We start from the raw sequence: 20,575 nt of genomic DNA, 5'->3' as shown, positions 1-20,575 counted from the left end.
TGAAACAGAGAAGGTTAAAAGATTATATTGGTCTTCTAGCCTTATCTTATAGTAAATTCTTACTTCATGAATTTGTGTATTTGGTTGGTATATTGTGAAGCAAAATAATGGAAAATCATAACTGACAGCTTTGCTACTTTTAAAAGTTTTTGGTGGTTTTTTTTTTTCTTTTAAAAACACCCCCCCCCCCCGTAAAGCCTCTAAAGCAAGAGGAGTAATACCTTAAGTGTTAAGTTTGCAAGGCCCATTATTTAAAAATTAATAAGGCCAGTGGATTATTCTTGTAATCTCAATTTACCTTGCTCTGCTTATATACATCATGATTCAGACAAGGCCTGCAGAGCTGGATTTACTTTATTTTTATGCATTTACTTTGTTTTTATGCATGTGCATGATGTATGGCTTTCTTGAAAGGAACTAGTGTGTAGTGGATGAACTGTTGTTTATATGACCATAACACATATATTCAAGGTGTATTGCATGAGGAGCAAGAACAGAAAGGAAAATTTCAGAGTTATCAGATGAATGTCACTGTTACTATCAAACATAGTAATAATTTTCTGAATACTTGATACAAAACATCTGTGTAAGATCTCTGGAAGTTTTAAATCTCTTGGTTGCAGGTGAAATTGATTGGTTGGACTTGAACTTTGACCAAGAAAAGTTAATTGCTCTGAAACTTAGGCTGTAAGTGGTCTGGTTCAGACACATACAATTAAAGGATCCTTTGTAATCTTGGCATTTGCTAACTTTTAAGTGCTTGACTCTAGAACTTCATTGTTCTTTAAGAGGTATTTTAGACATGATATAATATTTATATTTTGGTAGCCATAGTGCTTGCAACCTATTTAGCTAAGCAGTTGCCACAAAATGTGCAACAGATGTTAATCCTTGCCTAAACAATACAATAAAAGACTTTTCAAGGCATTTTCTGTACTTGAGTTTTTTTTAATAATGAAATTTTCCTACTTAAAATATTATTTGTTATGTTTAAAAGTCTTAAATAATTTAATGTGTAAACATGAAATGCTCAAACTTCTAGATTTCCATATTCTTTTTTTTTTTCCCCTCCCCTATAGGCAATTTTATATTTATAATAATTCTGTGAGCATAGGCCTTAAACCAGCTGAAGGGCTTATGTCACCAAAGATTTCAATCACAGATTTTCACAAGGAGAAGCTACAGTCCAAAATGCTTCCTTTAGATGAGAATTGCCTATTAACTAGTCGAAAATTGGCAGCAATTGGTTCTAAATCTTCAATCAAAGAAGTAAGTTAAATGCTTGAGTAGTAATGTAAGCATAATGTGTTTACCATATAAAAAAGCATAAGAATTTTGATCCTGCTCTGAGAAGATGTCTTATGCTTATCACAGATTTGGAGTGGGCTTAGCGCTATGCCATATTCTACCCAGGAGAAGGAAGACTGTAGTCTAAGTTTGACATCCAAGCAGCTTCATCAAATATTCATTGGTAAGATTTTTAATTTGGTTACTAAATGCATATAGTTGTTATAAAAGCACTTATTTATAGTAACACAATTTATGTTCATGATTGTTCACCTTGAATAGAAAATAGCTTAATTTGGTGGCAGCTTGATATCTACAGTAGTTTAACTAAAGCTTGTACTCCTCAGAAAACACTGAGATATAAATAGGTATGAACATATAAAAGGAGAGCTTCCTTTAAAGACTACTCATAAAACAGCCTATTACAGAGAAATCAACAAAGCATAGTATGAGGGTTACTCATACACTTATGCCTTGTTATTGGATAGTATCTGGACCAGCATTAATATCAGGAAGATTCATGGGAGTGTTCAAAATGTTTCTGGGAATTAACAGTGATACCCAAAAAGGTAAAAATTCTTCAGGATCCTCCTTCAAAATAATTTCAGTGGAATGCTCTGGGAGTATCACCTTCTGAAGTCTGTGACAGACTCATCTATTAACAACACTTGGTACTAAAACTGGTCTATTTTAGGGTAATTTTTTTTCAGTAGCAAAGTGAAAATTTTCAGTACTTTCTGGGCTTTTTTTTATTTTCAATGAAGCCAGAACTTGAATAGTGTAGCTGTGTATACTGATACACTTGGGGAAAGGTAGAATAAGATAAACATATTAATACAAAACTCTTAAGTACTTTTTGTAAGATGTTTGATTAGTGCCATAAGCACTAAAGTTTGCAGACCAGCATAAAAACTGGTGATAGCGGTAAATAAAGTAGTGAGATAATTCTGTCATCATCAAATTACGTGAGTTATTAAACCAAATGGTCACACATCAGGGAGCAAATAAGCACTTAACCTGTAAGTGCATAAACTTTCAGTGAATTGCTGGTTGTCTAGCCATTTAAATACCTGATTAATAAAAAGAAGTATTTATGATTATTAATAATGCCTTTAGTAATTAGCACATTGCTTTTCCTTTTTTTAATAGCTGGCTAACAGACAGAATTAAGAAATAAATGTTGGTGCTGGCTTTTTAGTTGTACTACTGAAAATATTCACAGAACTTGCATGATACTTACTTCCAAATTTTAGTGTGAATTTGTTCTGCTACAGGATTGGTCTAGCTGACTAATTCTGTAATTTGAGAAACTAAAATGTTTTGATGATAATGTTTTAGTAGTTATGCTTCCTTACATTAACATCCACTTTTTAATGTTGAATATCTTTATTTCTTTTATATTCCAGGTCCTTCTACTATGGATTTTGGTGATGTTTGTGTGTATTCTACAACAGCCAGAAAACTGCACATCATCAATAACTTGTTAGTTCATATATGGATACAAATTGAGATTGAAATTGATGAATTACAGCAGACAGGTCCATTGTCTCAGGTTGTGCCTCCTCTTACAAAGACTCATATTCCAATTGTATTTGAGACAAACACTCTTGGAATGTTTAAAAGGTAAGGCTTCTTATATTTGTCTTGATTTACATATTTTCTCTGGAGTAGTAGAATAAAAAATATCATGTCTTGTTTAAAGTCAGTGTAATTATAAGTGTTAATGGTGTACACTAGTTTATGGTGATACTGCAATAATTAATGCAGTTTTATGTTGCAAAATTTTGCTAGTATAGTAATGTTTCATAGGGTTTAAAAAAACCCAACAAACTGTATGAATGAAGCTGTCAAAAGTCCATATAACCACAGGTATATCAGGGAAAATAGTTTGCTTTTACAGTGTATTTGTTAGGATACTTTTTATGGAAAATACTGTGCTCTTTCTGGCATAGTGTTGCATCACCACATCTATGCTCAGATCTTTTGATGCAGCTCATGGGTAAATGTATAGGCAAACTGTTTTCTAGCCTTCTGGTATGGAGATGGAACTCTCACTTTACTAATGCTGTTAAAATGACTGTATGAGTTGATCATCCTTTGGGATGATCTTCACTTTTGACATAATTTAAGTTGTATGCAAAACAATTACAAGTTGCTTTCTCTTCTCAGTCTTAACTGTGTGTTCACAATCAATTGTTTTGTTAAGTATTTTCTTGCTAACGATTACATTTCACATAAAGTTTACTCTGACTACAACATAATATATATGTAAAAATATTGAGAAATATGTATTTTTATGTTACAGATCTTTCACTTACACAATAAACAACCAACACCTTGGGCATGTGCTGGTAGTTGCAAATGCAGTGTCTGTTGAACTTGAGCTGTCTGCAAGGGAAGTGATTTTATATCCTATTCCTGGCTACCTAGCAGAGACAGAATTTAGAACAACTGTCAGGGTATACAATTCCAGAAACCATCCTGCTGACTTTACTTGGAAACCTATAATTACAGATAGAGGAACTGCATTTTCTATATGTCCAACCAAAGGTACACTATGCAAGTACAGTGTGTATGCACGTGTCTTAAATGTCAATAATGTTAAATAAGACAAAGATTCAGCTGATGCTATAAACTGTATTTTTTAGATTTGGGTCAATATCAGTGTATCCCAAAAGTAGCATCAGATCAGAGTGTTAATACCATAGTAGCACTCCCTGTATAAGCCCTACCTAAGTGCATACTCAGTCCAGTTTGTTGTCTCTATGTCCACCCAGCAGCGCTTATGTAACCATTTTTCTCAGCACGGCTTGCTGATATTTAAGAAGGGAAGCAGCTATTTAATGGCAGTTAGTAATATCATACAGCTCATCAGGATAGGAAATTTTCCAAAAGGACTGTATGAATGAAGCTGCTAAGAAGTTGATGTAGACAGTCTCAGTGACACAAATGGAATTCAATCTGGGATTAGTTTCCACTTGCATTATGGATCAGTATTTGTTAGAAGTGTGTGAGACATCAGCTTTTACCTTCTTTCCTTTGAAAGATAGTGTTCTGCAGGAGTATGTTGGAGCTCCATTATTAAAGAACTGCTAACAGAATTGGTATTACACAGTTCAAACAAGATTTGGCTGGATCAGGAACTTGGTGTGCTCTGATTCTTGAGAAAAGATATTTCTGCTGATATGAGTTCAGACTCAATTGCAAGCAAGAAAATGTATATGGTCTTTCCCAAAATTGTTATTATACAAGAAGGATAGTCTGTTCTTTTATTTTTTACAATGTTGACTATTTGAGTAATTCATGGCTAAAAATACTAGTGAAATTTGAGTGTATTTTACTGCAGGATACTAATAAACAGATTATGCAATTGTCATGAGAATTCAGAAACTAATTTTACTTAATTCAACATACTGTTCAACACCTTTGAAATGTAGGCTTAGCCTTCAGTAATAGAAGGTCGTTTTGCTTTAATGTGTTTATGTTACTTCTAGTTATACAGTATAATTTGATAATTGTACATGCGTATGCTATAACGTGTAAATTATGCTCATTTATTTAGGCTTTGTGGAGGCCTATAGAGATCTGGAGTGCGAAGTTGTTTGGCATCCAGGGTTCAACGCTCCAGAAGAAGGAGAATTCAACTTGTGTGTGCGTAAAGGAAACACAATTAAGTTGAAATGTTTTGCAAAGGTAACAATTCATAAAGCAGATCTAGAGAAGCAAAATGTGTGGGTTTTTTTTTTAACACAAGTAATTTCTTAAATATTTATATTATTGTGCATTCAGAAAATTATTTTAATTTCACATGGCTTCTATTTGACATGTTTAAGAAAAGAATATTGCTCCAAAGACATAGAAACATAGAATTGTTTAGGTTGGAAAAGACTTTTAAGATCATTGAGTCCAACTGTCAACCCTACCTAATAAACCACGTCCTGAAGTGCCTTGTCTACGTGCTTTTTGAATACCTCCAGGGATGGTAACTCAACCACTTCCCTGGGCAGCCTGTTCCAATGCCTGATAACCCTTTCAGTAAAGAAATTTTTCCTAATATCCAAAGTAAACCTCCCCTGGCACAACTTGAGGCCATTTCCTCTTATCCTATCACCAGTCACCTGACAGAAGAGACCAACCCCCACCTCGCTACCGCCTCCTTTCAGGTAGTTGTAGAGAGCGATAAGGTCTCCCCTCAGCTTCCTTTTCTCCAGGCTGAACAACACCAGTTCCCTCAGCTGCTCCTCATAAGACTTGTGCTCCGGGCCCCTCACCAACTTGGTTGCCCTTCTCTGGACACGCTCCAGCCCCTCAATGTCTTTCTTGTAGTGAGGGGCCCAAAACTGAACACAGCACTCGAGGTGCGGCCTCACCAGTGCCGAGTACAGGGGGACGATCACCTCCCTGCTCCTGCTGGCCACACTATTTCTGATACAGGCCAGGATGCTGTTGGCCGCCTTGGCCACATGGGCACACTGCTGGCTCATATTCAGCTGGCTGTTGACCAACACCCCCAGGTCTTTTTCTGCCAGGTAGCTTTCCAGCCACTCTTCCCCAAGCCTGTAGTGTTGCACCGGGGTTGTTGTGACCCAAGTGCAGGACTTGGCACTTGGCCTTGTTGAACCTCATACAATTATCTTCGGCCCATCGATCCAGCCTGTCCAGATCCTTCTGTAGAGCCTTCTTACCCTTGAGCAGATGGAGAAAGCAAGACAAAGACAACTTGCTTTTTTCTTGTTTTCAACTATATACTTCTTTTGGCACCACAACTTAGTGGTCCTTATGTATTAAGTGGTAATTGTTCTTCTTGGCACGCATAGTTTAGCCAAACAAAGGTTGAGAGGTGGTTGAGAAGGTGGTATGATAGTTCTTTAGATATATATTACAGGGGTAAAAATCAAGGTGTGTGTGGGAAGGTATGTTTCAGAGCTTCAGGGTAACAACAGGCTGTAATGTAATTTTGTATTGTTATTTGAATGGTATTTGATACTTTGAAAAGCAATGCTCTGGATAGTCTTCTAAACAGCGAAATTCAGCTTAGATTAATCATTTGTTATCATATGTTACATGCCAGGGAGTGTGAAGGAGACAGATTTTTTTTTTTTTTTCCCCCACTGTATTCTACTGGCTGCATGCTCTAGAACTTCCATTTTGGGAGCCAAGAAAACTTTTTCCCTTCCTTTTGATGTGCCTGCTTTCTCTTTTATTTTTTTTTCCCCAGGAGCTTTTTTTCTTTTTTTTCCTCTTCTTTTGAAGCCTTGGAAATTGCCATATGTAAACCAGGATGTGTGTAAATTAGAATATTGGCATTTCTACTGCTATAAAAATTTCTTGTCCTGATCACACACTTAGGATTAAAAAAAATCATGGAGCTTGTGCTGTTAAATTAAATTTAATTAAAATATTTTTATTTGTCTTGAAATTAGCCCAGAAATATCTCTGGGACTGTGTCTGTTCACTTTGAATCTAGATAAGTTCAATATATTGAGTAAATCTTGTCTCACATTTAAACTGTGTTTGTCTATTTGAATACTTTAATTTATGCATTTCCACAAGTATATTAGCTCATTATGTAATGAAAAGAAAATTAGGCTGAATTATTTATTTGTACTTAGTATTATGTTATTTAGTCTGTTTGTTTTCTCTTCTTTTTTTATAGCTTGGTACTACTAAAGTTCAGTTTATGGAACAAAGGATACCCTTCAGTCATAGTCCAATGGGTTTATCTACTTGTAGAACAGCCATTCTTCAAAACATAGGACACAATCATGCATACTTCCAAGTAAACTAAAATTATTTTTAGTATATTTGATTTCTGGGGGTGGGGAGGAAGGAAGGGAGTTCATTTTATCAGATCATGTTACAGTTTTCTGTTCTCAGTTAGTAGATACACACCTACTTAATTTTTTGTCTGGTTTTCTCAATAAACAAGGTTTATGTGAATAGGAATTTTGTCCCTCTGTCAGATTTGGATTGATGGATAGATGGACTGACAGACAAGCAAAGTGGTAATGGTCTAAAAGATTCTGGAAGTTTCATGAGAACCAGTGGTGAGGGTAGAACCACATACTGGTGTACCCTGTGAAAAAGCAGTTACAGCTTGGATGGTTTTTGTATTTTGAGAGACAGAGCAAACTGGCTAGTCATCCTATTCATACCGGCTGCCCAGTTAGTGCATGCATAGACCCAGACTGGTCACAGCAAATGTGATTACTTTGCTAGAGTAACATCTGAGAGGAAGATAGGCTGTATTATGAATTGGATAAGAGATGAGATGGATGCCAGAGTGGGTAAAGATATAATACATGAATTAGTACGAAACCTAACCTCATTTGTTCTCCTGACCACAGATGTGATGATCACAGATTATTTTGCTTTACTAAATTAATTTTCATTTAAATCCTCAGAATTATTTTACTACGTTATTATGGTACTAAGAAACTTGATTAATTTATTTTGATTTGTATCATATTTCTCTGTTTATCAACTGGGCATTGTAATAACAAGTATTATTACTACAGTCTTGGAGGATGGGCCTGAAGGAATAAAATCAGCATAATCAATAAGACAAACAAGCAAACATACCCGGCCTTTTAAGTCTTCACAATTACTCTTAAGCCAAGAGATGGCTGGTTGGTCTTGGTCATTATCACTTGTGTAGCTATACTTTGAAAAGTTATCTGTTTGGAGTGCATTAGAAGAGAACAAATTCTATTTTTGTCCTTAATAATTGTGGGTAAACTGAATATTTACTCCTAGTATTATTACTGAGCTTTACAGTATTAGGATCGTGTGTCCCATCTTCTAACTGTGAATGTCAAAAAAGAAGCTAGGAATTTATCTGTCACTGAAAAAATGCTTTGCAGAATATTCTGGAGACTTACTAGATAGCAAGTCTTAATTTTAATAACTTCATGAAAACAACCCAAAAACCAGACTGAAATTTCCAGCTGGTGTGCAAAAATTATTTCATAGTAGAAACTGACAGTCAACATATTTAGGAATCTGTTACTTTATTTTGTTTGCCTGTATTTTTGCCCCAAACTTCTAAGTCCAAGTTAGCATGATATGTTATGAAGGTTCTCTTTGTAGGAATATAAAATCTTCATGGTAGATATATTGATATTTAAAAAAAAACCCAAACCAAAACACCCTCCCTCCCTTTTTCAGTATTATTAATGCTTCGTGTTTGTGTTTGAAGGTTCTTGATTCAAACCCACTGCCTGGAATGATGATCACCCCTTCTGAAGGAGTGGTACCTGTGGGAGGCCATGCTGATCTCAAAATCTGTTTCACTCCGAATGCAAAAATGAGTTTTGATACAAGAGTGGAGGTATACAAAACTGGAAGAACTTTGTCTTTTGAGTGTTACATTGTGTGTTTATGTGTGGAGATGTGTGTACATTTGAGCATCTTTTGGATTTTATCTCCAGTGTTCTAATGCTTTTTAAGGAAAAAAAGAAAAAATGTTTTCTTAAGCAGTTGATGGCTGCTATAACCTGTTCTGTTATTTTCTCTCAGTCCTGCTGTGAAGTATCAAAACAGCCTCTTTGTTTGAGCTGGTTCATATAATACCACTGGCAAGCTGTTGAAACTAACGTGATTGTCTTCAGGCAATCATGTAGACATATCTGCAGTTTTTATGATCTGTGGAGGAGCAGGACTGGAATACTGTAGTGTCTTTAATTTCTTGACTTCTTTTTGTGGTCATCTCAGGGATGGACTTACTAGTAGATTTGATTTGATAATAGTGCAATAAACATCTAATCCTATTTTGTTTTCTGCATGCCTGCTACCTGAACTTGTCCTTGGTCAGATAAGTGAGAATGGGAAAAAGGATGCTATCATGGGGCTGATCTTTGCTACCTTTTCTGACTCTAATCCTGGATTCTCCACCTTCTGTGCTGCCTACATTATGCTTGCTAAACTTAGTATCCATTTCTTTTTTTCCCACTTCTAAAACAGATTTAGCGTTGCTCAGAACAATAGTATCTACTTTGTACCAGCACCTCTGTCAAGCAATTTGTGTTGTAGTATACTTTCCAATCCTCACAGCTGCCGAATAGATCTAACCCATCCACTCAGCTTTCTCCTGTTGGAGAAAACTGTTCATTCCAGTGATACAGCCTCCTGCAACATTATTTTTGTCTACAGAAGACTGGTCTTTCCTAAAACTTTGTTGTTTTTTTTTGTGTTTTTTTTTTTTTTTAATTGACAGCTATGACTATTCCAGATATGGAATGCCACAGAGGCATGATTGGTTCTTCTTTGAAGCCACATCTCACTGGAATCTGTATATATATGTTCTAGAAAATGAAGGCATTTTCTTTACCTCTATGTTTCCATAACAAAAATGCTTTATATTATAAGGGCAGAGTTATTTTCATATTTTCATTACAAATTATGCTGAATGTCTCTTTCCACTCTATATCTGTGGGGTAGGTTGGTTTTTTTTTTTTTCTTTTTAAACTTTTTTTTTTCATGTAATTATGACAGATTTGGTGAGATAATGATGTTGAAAAGGCCTTGTCAACAATCACACTGTTGTCCATTCACTCAGGTAGCAGTGCGAAATTCAGGAGTACTAGTACTTAGGATTGGTGGATTTGTAGACATCCCTGAAATAAACATTGATGTGGTAAGTGAAGAAATTGTAGCAATTGGTAAGATTGATACTGTTTTGCTTTATCGAGATGTCAAAGTGGCTCATCCCTACTTCATATTTCTTGTTTTTTCCTGTACTAACTTCCTGAGAAAATTATCAAAGAGAAGAACTTAGGAAGAGAAATTAAAAACTAAGTATACATATAACAGTTGCACTAAATGGTAGCTGACCCCTTTAGCTTTTGAACTTGACAATCGGGAAAAAGTATGTTTAAAAGGGAGAGGATTTCTGTAAGGTAGTTATAGGAAAAAAATGCAATAAGGGGGAAAAGGAATCCACTGATCTGTTTACTGAATGATGAAAACTTTCCTGATGGTGTAACTGGACTTATGTATTGAATTCTAAACTGTTGCGTTTTATGTCCTGGAAAGATTTTAAAGGTAAGATTTATGTAAGACGATTGATTAACCAAGACTGTTATTGTGTTATAAATTGTGAATCTTTGAACAATTATATTTTTCACATTCTGTTCAATTATAAACTTGACTTCACAGTGCTTTGACCTGATTTTTTTTTTCTTTAAACTTACAGGAACTATTTGACTTTAGTGGTGTTTATGTCGGCTCTACAAAATCAATTCCCTTTTTGCTGCAGAACAAAGGACAAGCGTGTACCAGAGTGGAGTTTGATTTTTCTAAGTATAAGGATTTTAAATTGAATGCTAATGACCATTCAGGTATTTGCTTTTGCTATATCAGAATTTTAATTAGATAAGGAATGGATAATGCTAAGAGAAAAATCTGTCAGACTATTTCTGGTATACAAATTTTCTGATTTAAGAAAACCTAAAGCAATTATTTTACAAGTGCCGCTTAATATAAATTAAGAGGAGACATTTTGGTTTGCCTGTAAAATGACATTTGCCAAAAATAAGCATTTGGAAAATGTCAGGTTGCCTGTAGATTTTTTTTTTTCTCTCTTTTTTTTTTTTCTATAGATGCTAAAGTATGTTAAAAAAAAAAAAAGTTTGAATACTCTCTCACCAGTTCAAATTAAAAACCCCCACATTTAAAAAAACCAAGCAAAGCCAAACAACTCTACTCATTTCTTATTCATGGGCTTTTACCCATGCTTTGACAATATTTACCCTCCAGTAAATTCATCATGAGCATAAGGGTCTGGACTTCTCTTTTTTCCTAATGGTACAGGGTGTCTGCAGGTTAATCACAGGACCTCTGTTCTGCCTGATGCCCAACTCAGAATGACATTGGGGCAATATGTGGAATTAGATTGCTGTTCTTTGTTGTTTTGATAGAACTAGTGCAGATTCTTATCCTTGACTCATTGTTGTTCATCCCTTTTTTACTTCAGTCCTGGCATCTCCTTTGCTGTTACAACATCTTTATTAATGTGAGACTTTTGCAGCTATGCTTATATGGCCTCTTGTCCCTGCAAGCTCAGGAAATCAGGACTCTTTCCTTTGCAAGACAGTATTATAATATTATTTGTATCTTTATGTAGAATTATGTGTGGATGATGATAAAAAAAAAGATCTCACAAGAACAGAGGGGTTTTCTTTCCATGTGGTGGACTTCAAAGGGAAGGTGAGGGTTCCTGGTTAGTCATCTTAACTTGGAAGAGAAATGTAAGACTGTCTACAACAGGCAACTAACTAGCCAGCATGGGAATTGACTCATTACACATAATTTCTAGATCAGAGTTTGTGCTTGAAACAAGTAATGTGACATCCAGTCAGGTCCAGTACTGTTCAAATGGCGAATACTGGATGAATACTGATCCTGGTGTTTCAGGATGAATACTGATCTCAGAGGAATGTTACCTTGTTTGTTGGAAACCCATGCTTCTGGCAGTGCCTTAAAATTGGACATGAAAGTCTGAAAAATGAAGCAAGCCTTACTGGTAAACTTCTGTAGTGTAGATTATGCCTAAAGTAATTCAGAAAAGCAGTTTCAGCCAACTGTTTTTCTCCCTGTGGTATTAGTTTTCATTATTTAGTTAACTATTTTTGCCTAACGCTTTTATTCAATGGTAAATGTCAGTGGTTTTTTTTTCTGAAATATTGTATTCTCCCAAATCAATAACTTTAATGACAGTTTCTGGTGATTAACACTTCTCAAAATTACCTGCAGAATCCATGTGAGAAATACTGTATTCATTTGTAACTTTGTGCGAAATGTTTACCATAGAGATATCTAGATACCTAAGGCTGGAAATCACTTTGAAGTACTGCAGCTATTACAAAGTTGATATTTAGTGTGACAACGTCTGTAATTTGATTCTGAATTTTGTTTGACAGTGGTTGACTGCTGTTCTTCAAAGCCTTATTTGTATTCGGTTAACTTAAAGGGAAAGTCAGCTTTGCAATGCTTGTTATCCTTCATGCCAAAAGAGGTAGGTTTATGGGGCAGTGGTGATTATGCTAAATTAAAAGCATGCTCTATGATATTTCTACAGTGAAAGAATATAGACATTTTAGATGCACATTTTAGTGTGTACAATAGTTTTATAATAGTAATCCAGTTCTTAAGAAAACAAGTTCTGAAATAACCTTTATATATCTTTTGCTGCTTTCCTTAAATGTTTGTGTACACAAAGAAAACAGACTTTGTCAATTACTTAAAAATGGAAAAGGTATAAACTTAAATTGAAATGTCTTACCACGCATTCATTAAATCATTCGACAAACGGGCAGCCATTTTCTTTTTGCAGCTATTAGTGCTTTAACTCTCAGATGACCAAGGGACTGCAAAAGTGGACGAGTTTTGTGTCATAAAGACTGGCAAAGTTTCTTTCTGACTGAGCTATTTGAGGGAAATATATTGAAGATATGAGACTTTATGGGTTAGTTTTATATCAGGAAAATAGTATATTATTGGCAGTAGGTGTCAGTAGAAAGCGCTATAGCAAATTGTAAATCTAAACCTATTGAACAACACTTAAGAAATGGAGGGTTTGGGCTTTCCACATATTTGGAGAACAATGAACTTGAAGAAAACTTAGTCTTTGATGTTATGAACCAGCTTCAGAACAAGCAGCTGGGGACCACTTCTACAGCACATAAACCTGTTGTATTAGCTGCATTTTTACCTTAAAAAAATAAATTTAATATCAGAGACAAATGCATCTTGGAAAGGTCAACAATATTCCTTTTTCACTTTTCCCCCCTCTCTCCTTCCCAGCACTTTAGGTTTTGAATAAAAGGGAATTCCTTTGTTCAAAGCATCATTCAAATAATATTTGCGTATTGCAGGCTGTGTCTGGTAACACTGGTTTTCTTCCTCTTATTACTGTCAGCTTAGATTCTGTGTACACATGGAAGATCTTGTGAAGTAACTGATGGTGTGAATTTATAGCACATTCACTACTCTGAGACAATTTTTCCTGACAGAACATGAGTCAATAGATTCATTAAAAAATGAGCTATTTCAAACCAAATTAATTTCCTCCTGTAGCATAGCAGGCCTTGAAGTTAGGGTAGAAGCAGTAGATGTTGTATCTTTAAGTATCTTGACACTGTCTGATGTAGCATTCTCATAAGCAAGGTAGTCAGATTTAGAGTAGATACAGTGTTGGGAAAGTATGTAATAGTTTGCAATATGGTACATACAGAATATCACCCAGTGACCTATTGTCAAACTGGAGAGAAAGTCAGGAAGGAAAAATGCTGAAATTTTCATTTAAGGAGGAAGGGTCAGTAATAGAAATGCAGACTAGATAATGCTGTTGGAATAATCTGTGTATGGCACCGTAGATCACAAGCTGAACAAGAATTAAGAGTAGAGGCAGACACCATACTGATTTATATAAATAGGAATAATGTTAGTAAAACAAGTAAAATAATTATTCTAATCAGTGCTGATAACACTTCAGCTGCAACACTTTTCCCATTTGGGATGCCACACTTAAAGAAAGAAGTGGGAAAATTTCCCTTGGAAAGAAAGTCCAAAAGAAAGCAATGGAAATGATCAGAAGTCCTGAAAGCACAAACTGTGTAAAAAATGGAACTAACTTCCAATATTCTGTGGAATATATTTTATATATGCTTGTTCACTGCAGTAGATAGGTAATGAGTAGTGGGTTTAAATTATGCCAGGTGGATTAGATCAGATATAAAAACTCATTCTAGCAAAAGGAGTCAAATATTGGAATAAATTACCCGATAAGATATCTCCATTATTGAAGACTCTTAAGAAGGGGTTGGACAAGCATCACCAGAAATGCTTCGCTCTGTCCCAAGTGGACAAGTCATCTGTCAGGCAATCACATTTATCCATTGTAAAATCATATTCTAACAGCATGTTGTTGCTCCAGAGACAAAATTCTGGCCCCACTAAGGCCAGTGTTAAGGCTCTTAGTAATTATAACAGTACTTTTTAGTGGCTCTCTCTTGCTAAGTGTGAAATTCAAACCAGTTAAACAATAACTAATACAAAGGGATATAGATTTTTGTCTCAAAATGATGAAATTGGAATGTGGAAAGGCTAGCTTCCCATATAAATAAAAAGAAATGCATAAAATAGTGTAGAGCCATGTAAAACAAAAATGGGGAAAAGATTGATTGAACTTTTAATGAGTACATTTATATTATTACTGTTCTTAACAGCTAAGCTTTGAAACTTAATTAGTTTTGATTTTTATTTTACTGGTAAAGTCCTCTGAGATGCATATTTCATTTACAAAAGCAATCTGTTGTAACAGCATTCTCTCAAAGAACATTTTTCAGCTTAAAATCATAAGTATTCAACAACATTTTAAATTTTTTATTCTAATTGAAAGATTGTCAATAGAAATGAGAAACAAAATGCTGCTTTGTAACTGCCAGTTAGCTTCTAGTAAGCCATAGATATAACACTAAACAGAGAAAGTAAATGGTTGCTAAAATTGTAAAGCCCTTCTGTGAGAACTTTCCAAATCTCCCAAGTTTCCATTCTTTTCTGTTCTTCATTTTGTGTCATTTGATTACTTTGGAATAGAATATACTTACTTTTGAGGAGTTCAAGTTGAGTTGAGTTTGTGCATTAGGTCAGAACAAGGTAATGATGGTACAACTAATACTTTAGATTAGTTATGCTAGTGCTTAATTTTTTTTTTTTTTTTTTTTCTCCAGCATCTATACAGATAATTCAGTTAGGAGTTCTATAAAAATAGAATGCCACAAATGTACTGAGTTAAAAATTATAAATAGGGTCTAGAAATACTAAAACAGGGTCTAGCAATATTGTTCTATGGATGCGTACTATGTGTAAGATTTAACAGGTAACAGTAGTTTTATTTCCAAGGCCTCAATTTCAATTTATTGTCATAAAATAATTTTACTTAAGTCTTGTCAAGTATTTAATAGAGGTATTTCTAATCTACACTGTAGATGCAGTTTTCTTTTTTTTTTTTCCCCTTTAATCTCAGTAGCTAAAAGCACACAATTGTAAACCACATACATATTGATGGGAGCCATAACTTGAAATCTGACAGCTCTGTTCTTGCTTATGGCATTGGGTTTCTCTGGTAATAGTGCTGCTGTACAAAGTGATCCTTTTTTCTCCACTGTAGTGGAAAAGAGTGTAGTGGGTGGTCAGTCATTCCCATTTACAGACTTGTGAAATATCAACTTTCTAAAATCCTAAATGCCTTCCTCCTACCCCCAACTATCAAAACAGGGATTTTATTTGCCTCCCAGTACTCAATTTCCCATTATTACAATTAAGCTCTGTTACTATTTTCTTTCCTTGTCAAGTTGCAGGATGGTTTAAGAGTAGAAATGTTGCAACTGACACTGCTGTAAATTCAAGTGATTAACTAAATTAATATTTCTGAAGACTGCTGAAATAGCAGATGGTTCTTGATGTTTAATTTCACTTGTCATCTAAACTACTGTTCGGTATTACCGTTTGTTATTGATGAGCATCTCCACCTGCCATTTGATACGGGTGGTATGGTAACCTAACTGAAGACAAGGTTATATGAGTCAGCAGTCTGCTTTAATTATGATACAAATTTAGAAAAAAAAAATCTTACACTTGACTGGATCTGTTTTGTGACTACTCTTCTTAAAAAAGAAAATAATCTGCAGAATATATTGCATCTATTGGTTATTGATTTCCCTACAGGGTTTTCTGATGTCATCTTTTCTTAATTTTTCAAACTCTGGGTCTAAGTGTTTTTCCAGTCTTGAGAACAACTTTTGGCAAACAGAACAACTTCGTGCAGAAGTAAGGGAATAAAGAACTTCAAAAAGGAAATTTTCCTAGGGCACCTTATACCTCATAACCAACTAATAACTGCCGCTTTAATGAAATGTCTTTATTTCAGTTTCCCCTTCTCTCCATGTGCTCACAGTCTTTCTGTCTCCCTTTGCCCTTGGTGCTGGGTAAGCTCACTGTACAACCAATGCTTTCCTTCTGCTCCAAGTGTATTACTGCCCGCCTGTCGGGGGCAGCTTACTTATTGCCAAGCAAGACATGCTCAAATACACTTAAAACTTACAACCCACTGGTGGTCACAAGTTAACATCACTGAGAGTTAGTGCAGTACTGATGGCTGGCAGCAATAGCACTGACTAATGTTAAATGAAGTTAACTTTGAAAACTAAATGTGTTGCCAAGTATGGCGTGACTAAAGGAAGCATCTGGAAGTATATGTACCCCCTGGGATGCTGTAGCTTTTCTTAAATTAAACTCCTGTGAAGTAGCATGCTAATAAAAAGCAGTGTTCTGTTAAGAAAGTGATCCAGGTACCAGCAACTCTTATTGTGATCAGAAAATCTCAGTAGTTATTGATTCTTAAAACATTCCCCACTGGATCAGAGTTCTTTTATCATTCTACCTCATCTAGATTTCCCCCTTTTCTCAAGTGATTTCTTCCTTCGCTTTCCTGATTTTCCAGTCTTGAAAAAACTCTAATCTTCTCTGTATATTGAGCTTCCTCTATTCAGGTTTCACAGTTGCAAGTGCTTTTTTCTGCCTCTGCGCTTGAACAGCTGTTTTTCTGATCTCATCACCATTTTCTGGACAACTGCTCTTACCCAGCTTACCTCTCAGCTGCTACAAACCTGCATCCCATTGAGTTGCATTCTTTTCTATCTGCCTTCTGGTTCTACTAAAACTTCCTGCTGTTGTTGTAGTTGTTACTGATAATGCTACTCTATAAACCCTAAAACCCCACTATACTGATGTTATTGTTAAAGAAAGTAGATACTAGAACTGAGGAAAATTAAAATAATTCAGAAGTGTTGATAAAAAGAAATAATCACAAAAGCATGAAATTATTTTAATATGCTTTAAAATTTTATTGAAACTGCTTGAATTATTAATGTAAGGTTTCAATTAATTTAGTCTTGAATGCAATCTTGAATTCTCCTGCTAAAAATCAACTTGGCAATAGCTTTCCTTCTGCCTCAAAAAGCTTCAAATCAACAAACGAAGTAAATACATAGGAACTCTGAATAGCTCCTACAATTCTCACTAAAACTTAATTTCTACAAATACATGTGACATCAAAAGATGCTCTTAGAGAATAAGTATGTTGGCATGCTTATAAAATATCTAAAAAATTTTGAGATAATTCTTCCAATATTCTAAGTGGTAAAATGAAGTCGATGCATTATATATGAGGCTAGGATGCTGCTCAGATGTGGCCTGGCTGTGCCTTCTTGTTATTCCAGCATCTCAGAAGGTGTTAGAGGTGAAAGGGCTCTCTGCCTCACTGGAGAGAGTTTAACCTTGGTGTTTGGCTGTGAAAGTCACAGCTGTAAGTGAAAGCAGTATACAAAAATATATATATATAGGTAAGCTAGCAAATACTACTTAATATCATATTTGTATACGGGTTGTATACTGTTTTCTGTTTTGATATAACTTTGTTTGAGAGACACTTCAACTATGTTTTAGGTTTTTTTCACTGCAGTATAAGGAGGTTTAGCCAGCTGAACATCCGATAGGCTAGGCAGGGTTCTCATTTTAGAACTGAATAGAAAAAGATTTTCTGGTAATTAAACAAAAAAACCAACCAAGCAAAACTAAACAAAACCCCCCATGACTATCTAGCCAAATACCTGTTGTAGCTCCCTCATCCCTATCCAGAGACAGAGCTAAGAATTATTACTACTAATATTATTTATTGATTGATTACTAGCAGTGATTATTTTTGAACTGAGTTTTAAATTGTACTGTCCAAGAAGCATAGAAGCATGGCTTTTCTGACCATGGCTCTCCTTCTACAAACTACCTGTCCAGGTAACCTGTCCTTTGGATTTGTGCCAGGGAAACAGGCAGCATGTAGTCACTTTAAATATTTGCTCATTTTTGTTCCTCAGCTGTTACGGTGTTTCTCCAGGCTGGATGACCTGCCTGGTACCAGCAGTGTCATGCATGGTCTGGTAAGGAAAGCAGGCAAAGCAAGATGCAGGAGTGTACTGCTTCAAAATGACCTTTTTTCTTTTTTTTTTTTTTTAACCCTGCTGAAAAATAACAAATTCCAATATCTGGGAAAAAGACAAAATACACATCTGTGTAATAATGATGCCTAGGAGGGCCTTTGATTGAGATGAATAGAACAAGTCACACCTGTCAGAGCTTATTGCTTAAGCTTTTTGTAGAGAAGTGACAGGTGGTTTGGTTTTGTTTTTTATTTTTTTTATTTTTTTTTCATTTTTAATGATGTAATTTTTTTTTTTTTTTAATGAAAGAACAGAATTCACCATGTAAGAAATGAATTCTGTGGAAAAACTGCAGCTGTGGAATTACAGGGTATTGCTGGTGCATCTTCTCTGACAGTATACAAGGGAAAGATTTAGTTTTATTTCAGTGTTTTGAATGATGGCTTTGAACACTAGGTACATTATTCATTGTGGAAAGCTGCTTATCTGTGATATAAAGCTGGGGAATTTAGGCTGCATGAAGGATTTAAATGTGTTTTAGGGAAAAGCTCATGTTAAATCTGAGGGGAGGTTGAGAATGTATGTTGTATACAGTTGCAGGACATAAACCCTTAGTTTTGCAGTTAGGTTGAAATTTGAATCAAACTGATTTTTTTCTAATGTATTTTACATTTTCTCTCATAATACTGCTGAATCCATATGTTGTTAGTGCTATAAATAAATAAACTTCAAAATCAGCCTTTACACGAAAATTCAATGAGTTTTAATGCTTCAAGATATTTGAACAGTCTGCATGTTATTATATGATAAATAAATATAAGAGTATTAGCCTTTACAGATGTTTTAACTTAGTTTCAAGTCATAAATTAGCTTACTGATGTATTTGCAATTCCCTGTGAAGTTGTACTGTGAAAGCAAGTACCGCAATTTTAGGGGAATGTTGCATATTCTTTGTGCTAAATAAACTATATGATTCCTGGATTTGACAGCAAAATTTTTACTCAACCTTGAGAATATATGCTGTATTACAATAATAATTAGCAAAATATATTTTATAAAGCATAAAATATATCATTGCATTGGGGTACTTAGTAAAGACAGAAACAAAGTAACTGCTTTGAAAGGTTTTTTAAAAATAACTTAATTTTTGTTTTCTACTCTCAGATTCCCCCCTCAACCTGACAACTGTGCTTGAGTTTGTTTATTTTTTATGCATAAATTTTATATAAAATACCAATTTAATTGTCATGGTTGATGGGGTAGTTGTTTCCCCATTTGTTTCTTTCAGTATACTGAGTATTTAGGCCTGAGGCAGGAAAACATTCAGCTATGTTCGTTCTGCAATGTTGGGCTTAGAGCTACCATGCACTTTGTACCTATTTTATAGATTCAAATGAGTTTTGGTAGCAGAGCTTTCTTGATCAGACAGATTTGTTAAAATCAACAACTTTTATTTGTTTAGCAATTCTAGCAAAAAAATTGGAAGGTGTTTTAAAATGCCCTCTAAATAAAAGTTTGCAGGAATATCAGTTTTATTTAAAGAATTGTTATCTACTGGTGGCAGCCTACACAAGCATGTACTTTTCTGGCATCCTTTGGAGGTGTTCTATGTGATCGCATAACAAAAACCTCCTCTGTCTCACGTGACTAGTCTTTTTAAAGCTTCTTTTGAAGTATTTTAATTGCTAAGACTTCCACTTTGTAGATGATGCCTCCTTTCCAATTAACGTGCATAATTAGTGTAAATCAGGACAGGAAAAATATTTCTTCTAATGATACAAACAACCTTGAGTGTTTGTGAAAGAACTCTCTCTGGGCTGCTTGCTTCCTGCCCCTCCATGTATTCACTGGTTTATGAAGTTAAATGCAGCTTCAGAAAAATATCTCAATAGGTAAATAACTGTAAAGTATTCATAGATTATTTAAAAAGCAACTGCAAGTCCAGTAATAGTATAAGGATTTTTGTTTTTTTAATATTGTCAGTAATTTTTTGGAGTATATAAACTTACAAGAGAGAATTTTTTCATTATGGAGTTTTAAAGATTAAAAATGCATCATAAATTCTTTTTCTTAAAATATGCATAAAAAGAAAAACAATTATTTACTTGCAAAGTGAAGTCCTAAAAAAATGAAATTAAGTTTTAATTCTGTTTCAGTAATATGTGTGTGTATGTATGTGTGTATATTTATGAATTACAATATGATTTCTATGTATATAGAATTTTTAAAGAATTTTTCATTTGTAGTACAGGTTAGTTAACGTCCAGTTAATGAGGCAAAGATATGTGTGAAGG

General features: G+C 34.8%; 1 protein-coding gene across 1 annotated transcript in view; it reads left to right on the top strand.

Moving 5' to 3' along the window:
- Positions 1–20,575, top strand: part of CFAP47 (cilia and flagella associated protein 47) — a 364,054-nt gene that overhangs the window by 21,072 nt on the left and 322,407 nt on the right. Inside the window, 10 exon segments of the mRNA XM_052795043.1 lie at positions 1,080–1,269; positions 1,375–1,471; positions 2,694–2,910; positions 3,593–3,837; positions 4,850–4,980; positions 6,944–7,066; positions 8,486–8,617; positions 9,845–9,922; positions 10,481–10,625; positions 12,207–12,301. Coding sequence (XP_052651003.1) covers positions 1,080–1,269; positions 1,375–1,471; positions 2,694–2,910; positions 3,593–3,837; positions 4,850–4,980; positions 6,944–7,066; positions 8,486–8,617; positions 9,845–9,922; positions 10,481–10,625; positions 12,207–12,301 — 1,453 coding nt within the window.

This window comes from Harpia harpyja, chromosome 8 (assembly GCF_026419915.1).
Source record: "Harpia harpyja isolate bHarHar1 chromosome 8, bHarHar1 primary haplotype, whole genome shotgun sequence".
NCBI lineage: Eukaryota > Metazoa > Chordata > Aves > Accipitriformes > Accipitridae > Harpia > Harpia harpyja.
This window is presented reverse-complemented; position numbering and strand designations above follow the sequence as displayed.